General features: G+C 43.9%; 1 protein-coding gene across 1 annotated transcript; it reads right to left on the bottom strand.

The window, feature by feature from the left end:
* Positions 1-2,861: 2,861 nt before the first annotated feature.
* Positions 2,862-9,587, bottom strand: LOC128508956 (uncharacterized). Its single transcript, XM_053480441.1, has 7 exons — positions 9,521-9,587; positions 9,396-9,452; positions 7,510-7,574; positions 5,784-6,086; positions 5,262-5,588; positions 4,275-4,304; positions 2,862-4,123 (listed from the first exon to the last, which is right to left on the bottom strand). Exons 3-7 carry the CDS (start codon positions 7,559-7,561, stop codon positions 3,888-3,890), a joined length of 948 nt encoding a protein of 315 aa, XP_053336416.1. The 5' UTR covers positions 7,562-7,574; positions 9,396-9,452; positions 9,521-9,587; the 3' UTR covers positions 2,862-3,887.
* Positions 9,588-13,377: the final 3,790 nt, after the last annotated feature.

Raw genomic sequence — 13,377 nt, 5'->3', positions numbered from 1 at the left:
TACTCAACGTTTTTGGTGAAACATTTTTACACTTAAAAAAATTGAGTAAATATAAATGTTGTGAAATCATATAAAATATACTTTATCAATTGAGTACAAGTCGGTAGAAAAATTAAGTAGACCTGAATAACTTTATTTAATACAATGATGTACAAAATTGAGTAAATGTAATAATAAAATCATAGGTTAATGCGATGGTTACCCCAAGTGAAAATGAGTAAAATAATTGAGTAGAATTGAAATGCAAAGTAGAAGAAACCGAAAATTATACTATTATTGACCAACAAATGTGATACATTTACTAAATATTTTAACTGAATTTAATTCATACTGCAGAGAATTAATATGTTACACTTCATTTTCTAAAATATATTTACCCTTTAATCATGTGGTATTTTAATTCAGGTCAATGTATCTAATGACAACAAATTATAAACAAAGACACGATACACACATTTTCATTTTAATTAAACATTTATTTGCCAAATTTGACAAGACATGAAGTCTAAACTCAACCTGGTTTACATGCAAATGACAAGTAACAAGATCATAAACAGAGAGCTGTATTTATCTTATTAGTAAACAGTCTCAGAAACAATACTTCTGCTACAAGTTTTATACAGTTAACATGTGGAAAGTAGACTTTTGTATTAGAATCTAATGAGTCACATTTTACATCTGAAAGATTGCACACCTTCACACTTCAGTTTCCTGCAAACTGTGGGATCCATACAAATGTGTGTGCAGACCTTCTCAAATCTTAAAGAAGCAATGACAGTTTAAATGAAGACAGGACACTAAATATCCATGACTAACAGTACCATGCTTCACTCCATAATGATCGAAATTCCTTTTGATGATGCGACAAATGCACAGTTTACACCGCCATCCCATAATGCTGGCACCTAAAAAAGGAACAATAGTATACAAGTAAGTACAAGTGTGACTGTTATTATAAAGTCTACCAGACTGGTAAAATAGTACTTCCGTTCAAATACATACTTTCTAGACATGAGGGCTTCCTGAGATGTAAAGCGACCGATCACTTCACCGTCAACAAACCTGAGTGATCAATGAGAGTGAGGAAGACAGCATCCAAACATACCAGTTCACCATAATACTCTACGTCCATGAGTCCCCCAGATCTGCTCCTTTACCTAAGGCTAATCTATTTATAGAAATGCTTGGCTAAATAAATAGGTTTTTAGCCTGGACTTAAACACTGAGACTGTGTCTGAGTCCCGAACACTATTTGGAAGACTATTCCATAACTTTGGGGCTTTGTAAGAAAAAGCTCCGCCCCCTGCTGTACTTTTAATAATTCGCGGTACTGACAAGCAGCCTGCATCCTTTGATACACTGTGTGTATAGTGTGTATTGTGTGCAGTTTGTGTACTGTTCATTGTTAGAGTTTGTATTGTAATGTAATGTGCACAGCATTAAACAGTGTAAAGAGTGTCAAGTAGCTGTGTGTGAGCGTGTGTGTGTTCAGTTTTGTGAGGAGTATTACCCACACTAGGGGTCAAACACAGCCTATTGTCTTAAATAAAAAACATTTAATATGACCACTATAAATATCTATATAAAATTATAATTCACATGAATAGAAATGTGTAACAACCACAGGTGAAAACATCACACCTTACCTGTCGTCTTCACCTGCGTCTCTCTGTCTGCAGATGGCGCTAAAGTGCCACATACAGTGGAACCTTGGATTACGAGCATAAATTCATTCCGTAAGCGTGCTTATATATAGTGGCCTCACACCTGCAGGGTCAACAGTTCGATTTCTGCCTCAGGTCTGTGTGCATGGAGTTTTTATGTTTGCCCTGTGCTTGGTGGGTTTCCTCCTGGTACTCCAGTTTCCTCCCACAGTCTAAAGACATATGGGTTCCTAAATTTCCTGTAGCATGTGTGAGGCATGGATTGCTTATGTCCCAAGCTTCCTGGGATAGACTCCAGGCCCCCGTAACCCAGTAGCTGAACACTAGTGTGATAAAGAAACCACAGTCTCATGAAGACAGGTACAGAGCACACATACAATCATAGTTGGCAGTTTTGCTTATAATCCTCGACTTTTAGCTTCTGTTCCTCTGAAGTCACTTGAAAATATTATGGGTCATGGGTTGTGTTTTTTTAAGGGGGTTGTTTTTAAAAACATGGTTTCCTCCAAGTGGCGCAGTGGTAAGGTACTCGCTCTATCAGATAGCTTAATGTGAAGCCCCCTAGTGACAGGGAGGTATTGGACACGACTAAATTAGGGAGAAAATAGGAAAAAATCCTAAAAAATATAGTTTCATGATAGAAAAATCTGACAAGCTAATTCTTCTTTAACTAAATGGTATTATTTTCTCCCAAATTCATTTGACACTAATCAGCACTGTGACATCCTCACACACACACACACACACACACACACACACACGTGGACCTGCACAGAGACCATAGAGATCCTGCTCCCCAGAGCTGTTATTTTTTGCATGGCCTTCAACAAAAAAAAAACTTTGTTGCCATTTTATTTTTTGTAAATAAATAAATAAATAAATAAATAAACCAGTCAAAATGTCTTGTAAGAACAGTATTGTGTTAAGTGCATTTACAAAACCCATCAAGCATCATGATGAAACTGGCTCTCATGAACTGGTACTGCACATGTGTGTATTCTAGTTTCATATGTTAACATGTTAATATTAACTTTGTAACACACTATAATATTGAGTTTATTTTAAGCTTGCTGATGAAGCCGTTAAATTTGTTGCACAAGAGTTGGCAACCATGCACACACTCCTAATCTGTGTGCTAAGATCTGGCAACCCTGATTCAGCCTTAATAACGGATTAAAACAAAAGCAAAAGTCAGACTCTATTCACAAAGTGCATTTTATTCTCATCAGACGGATCTGCATCAAAATTACAACAATAAAAAATACAAAAGTTTTTTGTACAAAAACCACCACCATTTATACATTCAGTACATTTTCATTTTAAAATCACTGTAGATTTTAAAGCTCAGAGCTCAGCAGAATAAAACACACGTTTCATTGGAAACAGACTTTTAGTAATAACTTACTATAAGACAATAGAAATATAAGATAAATTGTGGTAATAATGTTGCAACCAATAAAAAATAATAATCTGTAACAATAATCATCTATAAATGTAACTATTATGTACACAACAAATGATAAAAGTGCTTAATAATGAGCAAAAAAAAACATCTGCCTGTTTCCCCTGAGCTTAATGAGCACAAATACACACACAACTACATTCTGTACACACACACTCGTCAGCTGTAGCTTTGTACCTGTGTAACATGATCATGGAGAAAGATCTAACCTTTAAACTCCAGCTGATGAGACTCATTACTGTCCAAAAACAACACACAGCACACACTGTATTTATAGCTTTAAATCAAATCATTAATTAATAATGCAAGGACTAATAACTAGAGAAGGTCATGGAGCTACCAGATAACCATTCACTACTGTACTCCTGCTGTGTGTGTGTGTGTGTGTGTGTGTGTGTGTGTGTGTGTGTGTGTGAGAGTCAGTATGAACTGTACAATGTAAAAGATGAGAATCTGAAGCGCTGCACTGCTCGTCCTCGTCTCTCACACGTCACTGTGCTGGTGTTTAAGTGTTTAACGTGAGGAGACGTTAACGTTAACACTCGTCTCTCTGCAGGCGGGGTTTATAAAGCTGTGTATAAACACTGCTGTAAGAGCTTTAATCAGACGTCCTCATGAGTCTCTACTGATACACACTCTCACTGACACAGAAACACCCCAGTACATTAAAGCTCTTAATAAAGGTCATGTGGAGGTCAGTGGAGCTCTGTAGAGTATGAGGTTGGACACAACACTTGATATACAATGATATAAACAGAGGATTACACGTTAGGCAGTGTATCGACACACTCAGACTTCAGCTGGACGACTTCAGCAGGATGATCTTCACTCCCCTGTGCGGTGCTCTGAGCGCGCTCTAAACGCTTTCTTCCTTTTCTCTTAATCCAATAACAGCCTTTCAGCACACAACGAAGGACAATGTGGTGCAGGACAACGCCCAGCACCAAACCCAGACAGAACACGAGTCCAAACCCCAGACTGCAGTGTGTCTGTTCACCTGAACACAAAACAACACACACATCTCTCACAAACAACTCACATCATCAGTCGTTCTTGATTGTTTATTCATTTCTGACGTCACTAAAGAAGAACTGGTCTTCCACCTGTACTGAGAACTAAAGTCTAAAGAGCGTATAGTTAATCTTTACCTGTTCCTGAAGACGGGGTTCTGATCCTCCCTGTAGTGGAGAAAACAGACACATCAGCAACCAAACATCACAACCTTCTACTCCATTAACCAGGATCTTAAAGTCAGGGGCAAAAGAAAGTACACCCTCCTTCAGCTAGATTTAATTATTCATCAGTCTCTAAATAGGCTGTGTTATTATAAACTGCATGGTCGTCACCAACTCCTACTGTAGAAACAAACAAACAACAACAACAAACACAGCATGGACTCATTTTCCCCCAAAAGTAAAGCAACACTCAGAAACCAGGTGAGGACCAGCCTGTATCTCAGTAACATGTAGAAACACCCTCAGCAACGATAACATGAAGTGACCACAGTATGTTCTGTATAATCAGTATCTCCCATGGCTTCGGATACGTTTTGGCCTCCTTCTTCATAAGCTCTCATCCCAGTAGGGCTGAGGACTTTAACCTTCTTTACTGCTGGTGTGATTGGGATCATTGTCCTGTTCCATGACCAATTTAAACCCAGTTTAAACTTCTGGACAGGTGGTCTCCTGTTTAATATAAAAACAGTTTGGAGACGGTAGTATAACCGTCCTCTGAGTGATGGGCAGTAACAGTTACGTCCCTGAGGACCAGGGCTGATGTCATTTCTCCTCTGCATGATGGAGACACACACCTGAGGGGTCCAGAACACCAAGTTCTGCTTTTACAGAGATACTCACAGTCCCTAATGATGAACTGGTCTACTGTATCTCATTAGTAACACCTGACTGGGAATCACTCTCTTACTGTTGGTTTATATTTTGGGGAATAAAAATGACTTCATGTTGAGACCTGTTGTGTTTTTGTTTTGTCTCCTGAGGTTATTAGTGTATAGACGTCTTTGAGCAGCACACGTGTTATTTACACCCTGATCTATTAAACGACAACTGGAGGAGGGTGTGCTTACTTTTTCCCATGACTGTAGATCATCCCAGACACAGATGAGTGTGAAGTCTTACCTGTGACAGTGAGTGTGTGTGTAGCGATGATCTCATCATGATCAATGTCCCACACAGTGTACACCCCGCTGTCAGTCTGCTTTAAGTCACTCAGGGTGAGGGACGACTGGAACCATGTTCTCTTCTCATACTCAGGGTTACAGTCAACTTCACGTCCTTCCACTGTACAGAGTGTTACAGAGCTCTGACCCCCTCCACCACCACCACCACCACCACCACCATCATCATCCTCGGCGCTACTGATGAACGTGATCTTCACTCTCTCTGAGATCGACACACCCACAGTGAGAGAACCTCCAGGATGAGACTCTGTGGTAGAGTGAACACCTGAGGAGACACACAGCTATAATTACCACCGGACACATGTGGAGTTTAGCATTCTGGTTAACACAGAAAAGGGCTTCAAGTCCAAACTGTATTTACTTTTTAAATCAGTCCTTTAGCAGAACTCCATCATTTTAATTACTCGTGGTTAATTTGTACACACTTCAGAAGAAGGAACTGATTTAAACAGACACTCACACTCCACGCTGAGGCGCACGTCACAGACGTCCTTACTGTCACACTGACACGTGTACGTGTTCCTCTTCCTGTAATCAGCTGCGGTGATGGTGAGAGACAGATCTCCCTTCAGGTACTGAGCGTGAGAGAGCTCATACCCCTCCTCTGAGCTGCAGGAGGTCTGATCACACCGAGCCACCACGTCATCTCGACTGTGGGTCACGACCCACTGGACCAAACCAGAACATTCCCGTTCACAGGGTAGAGTCGCTGACTCATTAAATCTGGTCTTCACCAAGTGACCCACTGACACACGGGCAATAACTGCAGGAGAAACGAAGGAAGAAGCAGCTGCTGAACATCAGGAATAACACAGGACACATCCAGAGGGACGTCTGAGTAATGTCACTTACTGAGAGGATTACAGCCTCATCACACACACACACACACACACACACACACACACACACACACACACATCGATACAGTACAGAGACTTTTAACATAATCAGTATATGAAGTGAACGCCGCCCCCTAGGGGTGACGTCAGGATTTAGCGTTTAAAGAGTAAATGACGCTACAGCTCTCATGAACAGACGGGCCTTTGGCGGCCATATTTGTTTATGAATCTCAGATTATTACTGAAGTTCTGATCATTACTGAAGTTCAGGCTGCACCGACCTTGTGGCAATTAGCCAAATATCCCAGGAATAATTAGCAAAAATTAGTTTTATATTTAATACAAGTTAGTGTCAGAGCTGAAACCCCAGGAATCATTTAAAAAAAGATATAGAAGGAGAAGAACATTTAAGATAATAATAAAAATACTAATAAATATAGTTGCGAGCAACGATGAGCCTTCGGGCCATGTGTGTGTGTGTGTGTGTGTGTGTGTGTGTGACGTGTAGTTGTGCCAGTCCGTGCATGACTAGTGAATGTGTTTGTGCCTGTTTGTGTGTGGAGTGCAAGGCTGTGTGTTAACATTTGTGATGTGTGTGTGTGTGTGTGTGTACGAGAGAGAGATGTAAATGTGTGTTAACCTTTGTAATGTGTGTGTGTGTGTAGAATAGAGGGAATTTTATGTTAAGAGCTCTTAAAAGAGCCTCACACTATGATGTCACTGACTATAAGGCCACACAAAAAGTTATTAATCATTTTTCAGCATAAGTTTAAGACATTATCACGACTGACCCATTTGAGATCAAAACTCCCTCTACAATTTTGCATCCTCAATGTCTTTAGATCACATCGGCCCAGTTTGATGACGATCGTATAAATTCCCTAGGAGGAGGAGATCAAAATCCATCGGGTGCGTGACTTCCTGTTGAGTTGAGCCCAGGACATGTAGTGCGGAAGTTGTTCGGCTCAATGAGCTCAAAATGTGTACAGAGTTTCGTGTGCATATGTGCAAGTGTGTATGAGCTATGCAGCAAAATCTCGGGGGACCGCGCCCGGAGCCCAGACTCACAGGCATCCGAATGGCAGCAGATTCCCACCTGTCTGCTGACTTTCATGAGTTTTCGAGCATGTTAAGATCCCAAAAAGCCCAAAAGACTGGGGGAAAAATCTTTAGGCAAACAAGAGGGTTCTTCAGTGCCTGAGTCCTAATAATAATAATAATAATAATAATAATCCCACAGGACTACACACACATGCTGTACGTGTGATGGGGTCAGTGTATCAGTCTCTCATGCTACGTCATGTCTGTGTGTGCTGCAGTCCCACAAGTGATGAAAAGGAAACTCACAGGCTGTGATCAGACAGCTGACCAGGAAGACGTGGATCCCGGAGCTCATCATGAGTCTGGAGTCACTGAGGAGAAACAGAGATATTATTACATACCACAACACTGATGATGAAACACTGATAATGAACTCTGGGTTCTGCTGGATGCTCGTCCTGATGCAACCCTACTGTTATAAACCGGGCGTGGGAGCAGCACTAAGGACACCCTGCATCCAGTGGTCTCCTGCATGACAGGTGCCAACAGCAACCACCACCACAACATCCAACTGTGGGAGGAAACTGGAGTACCGCGAGGAAACCCACCAAGCACAGGGAGAACATGCAAACTCCACACACACATAACTGAGGTGGGAATCGATCCCAGTACATACCAGGACATTGAACATACTGTAAAGTCTCCAGATGCGCTCCTTGTAATGCCCTCAGACCACACCAAACAAGGGAGCCCCTTTAACTGCCTGATATATCAGACTTGCTGTGGGCCCTTACCACGGCGGACATTTTTGAGTGGAGAGGAAAAGAATATCTGGTGCTTGTTGACTCCTACTCCAGCTGGTTTGAAATAGACCAGCTCCCAAATTTAACCAGTACGGCCATTATAACCAGACTAAAACACCACTTTGCCACTTATGAAGCTCCCCAGGAGCTAATGACTGACAACACAGCATATTTTACAAGCAGGGAGTTCAAAGAATTTTTCTGCCTATGGGACTTTTGCTATATTACCAGCAGTCCCCACTACCCTCAATCAGAGGGGCTGGCTGAGAGAGCTGTACGCTCAGCCAAACACCTAGTAGAAAAATGTGCACGTGATGGAACAGACTTAAAATATATGCGGCACTGCTCAATCTATGTAACATACCAAGAGATGGGCTGCACTCACCAGCCCAGCACCTGCTTTCTCGGTGCACCACGACTTCTATTCCCATAAACAAAGACATGTATGTGCCAAAGGTGGAACCACAGGTCCAGGCAGCTATAACACGGAACAGACAGAGAGGAAAGAAGGAAAGACACACTATGACAGGTCTGCCAGGCCCTTGGCCCCATTGCATGCAGGACAGACAGTAAGAATACAGACGGACAGGGGATATGACAAGAGCACCACAGCCAAACAGCTACCAGGTTCAGGCTGGAGATGCCACATATGTGAGAAACAGGCACCATCTCTTACATACACCTGAGAAATACACCCCGCCTGCAACTACACAGGTCACACTCAACACAACGATGAACCTCTGCCAGAGTCCCAGCGAGGTGTTGACCAGCCGCAAACAGAACACAAAACACCCGTGGTCGTCACCCGCTCAGGAAGGATATCGAAGCCCAATTCCCTATACAAGGACTGCACTACATAGGCTCAGAACTTATACTGCAACAGCCCTGTTACATTTGGCTGTCAAGAAAAATAAATATATATATATACAGTATATAATAAAATACCAATGTTATATATCAAGGCTAACTGTTAAAAAAAAAAGCTGTTAAAACTGTTTCTTGCTCATTCAGTTTTAATTTTATATTCATGTTAAACCTAAAAGCTGTTAAACCTGTTTGTCGGCCACTAAAGGGTAGGAAAAAAAAGAGACAAACAGGAAGTTACAAGCGGTGTGTGTAAAATAAAGAAATAAATAAAGAGAGAGTTCGGTGCTATAGAAGTGTTAGTCATTTGTCTACACACATCTACAGAGTTCTTACATCAACTTATCAGATAATAATGTAAAGAATTCGAGTGTTTAAACTGACAGTCCTGATGAATCCTGACTTCAGTCTTACAGTTCTATAAGATTAATCATCTCTTACTGTATAAATATGAGGATTAATAATCAGTGTGACTGAGTCAGACAGGGTTAATATGGAATAAACACTTAGACTTCAGTTACTCACCTGGAGGAGAAACAATCATCACACACAAGTACAGAATAAGACCCGACAACACACACTACAGCACACACACACTACAGCACACACACACTACAGCACACACACACACACACTACAGCACACACATTGAATATCAGCTCGTGCAGAAGGAACGTTCTGTTTATTTCTTGTGTAACTCTGCGCGCGCGCGTGTGTGTTTGGGGATTTCCACAGTTAGAGCGCCTGACAGAGAGGTCACGTGACAGAATGTGTCGCGGTCAAAGCTAGTGATGGGAAGATCGGATGATTTTAGTGACTCGGTTCTTTGAATCTCGTTCAACCAAACGAACGAATCTTTTCATTTTTCATTTAGTCATTTCGTTCATTTAATCAGAAATAAAATAAAATGTTACATTTCAAATAAACATACCCCGATATGTATAGTGTACACGGCTTGTTTTTTAAATTGTACTTATTTTTATTTTAAATTTACTCTTTTTTTTTTTTTTGCGCATGCGCGTCGCACCCGTGGGGGATGTGTGTGTTTCAACACCCAGACTTTTCCCGGTGAGAGGGTTCAACACCCAGACTTTTCCCGGTGAGAGGGTTCAACACCCAGACTTTTCCCGGTGAGAGGGTTTAACACCCAGACTTTTCCCAGTGAGAGGGTTCAACACCCAGACTTTTCCCGGTGAGAGGGTTCAACACCCAGACTTTTCCCGGTGAGAGGGTTCAACACCCAGACTTTTCCCGGTGAGAGGGTTCAACACCCAGACTTTTCCCAGTGAGAGGGTTCAACACCCAGACTTTTCCCGGTGAGAGGGTTCAACACCCAGACTTTTCCCGGTGAGAGGGTTCAACACCCAGACTTTTCCCGGTGAGAGGGTTCAACACCCAGACTTTTCCCGGTGAGAGGGTTTAACACCCAGACTTTTCCCGGTGAGGGGGTTTAACACCCAGACTTTTTCTACAGTTTTCCCGCAGTTTTAAACAAACCCCTTGGCCTTCGCTCCTCTGTTTCTCTGGCCGCTCTGTGTCTCCGCTCACTTCAGCTCTCCTCTCCCCTCCCCCTCGAACATGACACCGGCTGATGATTGGCTGTTCTGCCTTAAGTCCCGCCTCTCTTGGTGCGTTAAATCTATCGGTCAGCTCGTGCAGAGGGGGCGGGAACTTATGGTTGTTATGATTAACTTTAATGTTGTTATGTTAATGTTGTTGTTAATGTTTGTTATGATTAAAATTGGATCTGTTGAGGAGAAAAAAGTGAGAAATAATGTCAGTTTGCATGTTGACTATGGAAAAATATTATTATAATGTTTAAAAACAGTAAATTGTTAAATTATTTATACTATTATTTGTATTATTATAATTTTGTTTATATTATTATTATTATTTAGAAAAAGCTTTTTGTGAGGACTTTTTTTTTTGTTTTATATCTTCAATACTTATTGCTTATCAGCAAGTAAGCAAAATGTAGCAGTCCCAGTCCTGTCAGACCCATGTAGCAGTCCCAGTCCAGTCAGCCCCATGTATCAGTCCCAGTCCTGTCAGACCCATGTAGCAGTCCCAGTCCAGTCAGCCCCATGTAGCAGTCCCAGTCCAGTCAGCCCCATGTAGCAGTCCCAGTCCAGTCAGCCCCATGTAGCAGTCCCAGTCCAGTCAGCCCCATGTAGCAGTCCCAGTCCTGTCAGACCCATGTAGCAGTCCCAGTCCTGTCAGACACATGTAGCAGTCCCAGTCCAGTCGGACCCATGTAGCAGTCCCAGTCCAGTCGGACCCATGTAGCAGTCCCAGTCCTGTCGGACCCATGTAGCAGTCCCAGTCCAGTCAGCCCCATGTAGCAGTCCCAGTCCAGTCAGCCCCATGTAGCAGTCCCAGTCCTGTCAGACCCATGTAGCAGTCCCAGTCCAGTCAGCCCCATGTAGCAGTCCCAGTCCAGTCAGCCCCATGTAGCAGTCCCAGTCCTGTCGGACCCATGTAGCAGTCCCAGTCCTGTCAGACCCATGTAGCAGTCCCAGTCCAGTCAGCCCCATGTAGCAGTCCCAGTCCAGTCAGCCCCATGTAGCAGTCCCAGTCCAGTCAGCCCCATGTAGCAGTCCCAGTCCAGTCAGCCCCATGTAGCAGTCCCAGTCCTGTCAGACCCATGTAGCAGTCCCAGTCCTGTCAGACACATGTAGCAGTCCCAGTCCAGTCGGACCCATGTAGCAGTCCCAGTCCAGTCGGACCCATGTAGCAGTCCCAGTCCTGTCGGACCCATGTAGCAGTCCCAGTCCAGTCAGCCCCATGTAGCAGTCCCAGTCCAGTCAGCCCCATGTAGCAGTCCCAGTCCTGTCAGACCCATGTAGCAGTCCCAGTCCTGTCAGACCCATGTAGCAGTCCCAGTCCAGTCAGCCCCATGTAGCAGTCCCAGTCCAGTCAGCCCCATGTAGCAGTCCCAGTCCTGTCAGCCCCATGTAGCAGTCCCAGTCCTGTCAGACCCATGTAGCAGTCCCAGTCCTGTCAGACCCATGTAGCAGTCCCAGTCCTGTCAGACCCATGTAGCAGTCCCAGTCCTGTCGGACCCATGTAGCAGTCCCAGTCCAGTCAGCCCCATGTAGCAGTCCCAGTCCAGTCAGCCCCATGTAGCAGTCCCAGTCCTGTCAGACCCATGTAGCAGTCCCAGTCCTGTCAGACCCATGTAGCAGTCCCAGTCCTGTCAGCCCCATGTAGCAGTCCCAGTCCTGTCAGACCCATGTAGCAGTCCCAGTCCTGTCAGACACATGTAGCAGTCCCAGTCCTGTCAGACACATGTAGCAGTCCCAGTCCAGTCGGACCCATGTAGCAGTCCCAGTCCTGTCGGACCCATGTAGCAGTCCCAGTCCTGTCAGACACATGTAGCAGTCCCAGTCCAGTCGGACCCATGTAGCAGTCCCAGTCCAGTCAGCCCCATGTAGCAGTCCCAGTCCTGTCGGACACATGTAGCAGTCCCAGTCCTGTCGGACCCATGTAGCAGTCCCAGTCCTGTCGGACCCATGTAGCAGTCCCAGTCCTGTCGGACCCATGTAGCAGTCCCAGTCCAGTCAGCCCCATGTAGCAGTCCCAGTCCCTGTCCAGACAGACCCATGTAGCAGTCCCAGTCCTGTCAGCCCCATGTAGCAGTCCCAGTCCTGTCGGACCCATGTAGCAGTCCCAGTCCTGTCGGACCCATGTAGCAGTCCCCGTCCTGTCGGACCCATGTAGCAGTCCCAGTCCTGTCGGACACATGTAGCAGTCCCAGTCCTGTCGGACCCATGTAGCAGTCCCAGTCCTGTCGGACCCATGTAGCAGTCCCAGTCCTGTCGGACCCATGTAGCAGTCCCAGTCCAGTCAGACCCATGCCACTATCACGCTTCCCACTGTCCTTTTGTCACACAGTATCATTAAGATGCAGAAAAGTAAGATGCAGGAGAAGATTGACACCTTTTTCAAGAGAAATCCTGTAAGTGAAGTTGAGAGATGAAAGTTATTAAACAACAGTAGCCTATTACCATTAGATGCTGTTTGGTATTTTTATTTACCATTAGATGCTGTTTGCATTTATTTCATTGTATTACTTTTCAATATTCACTGACCCAAACTCACCTCAGCAGTGTTGCTGTGTGCCGTGTACATAAAGACAAGCTGGACAGGGGAAACAGAAAACAGGTTGCTGAGCAGTTTGTCTCTTGTAAGGAGAGCAGAAAGAGCACTTTTGGTTCTTTTAAATGAGAGATATAGTTGGTCATATATTATTTGGTCAGTTGTTGTTGGTTGCATTTATATATGTACATAGTCTCTTCTTTCTGAGAAGACTGAGGAAGGCCCAGCTTCCACCACCGATCCTGACCACCTTCTATAGAGGAACTATCGAGAGCATCCTGAGCGGCTGCATCACTGTCTGGTTTGGGAATTGTGCCATATCGGACCGCAAAACCCTACAGCGGATAGTGAGGACAACGGAGAAGATCATCGGGGTCTCTCTCCCCTCTATTGAAGACATCTACACCAC

Source organism: Clarias gariepinus, chromosome 21 (genome assembly GCF_024256425.1).
Source record: "Clarias gariepinus isolate MV-2021 ecotype Netherlands chromosome 21, CGAR_prim_01v2, whole genome shotgun sequence".
Classification (NCBI taxonomy): domain Eukaryota; kingdom Metazoa; phylum Chordata; class Actinopteri; order Siluriformes; family Clariidae; genus Clarias; species Clarias gariepinus.
Note: the sequence above shows the minus strand (reverse complement) of the source record. Positions and strands in the feature narration are given on the sequence as shown.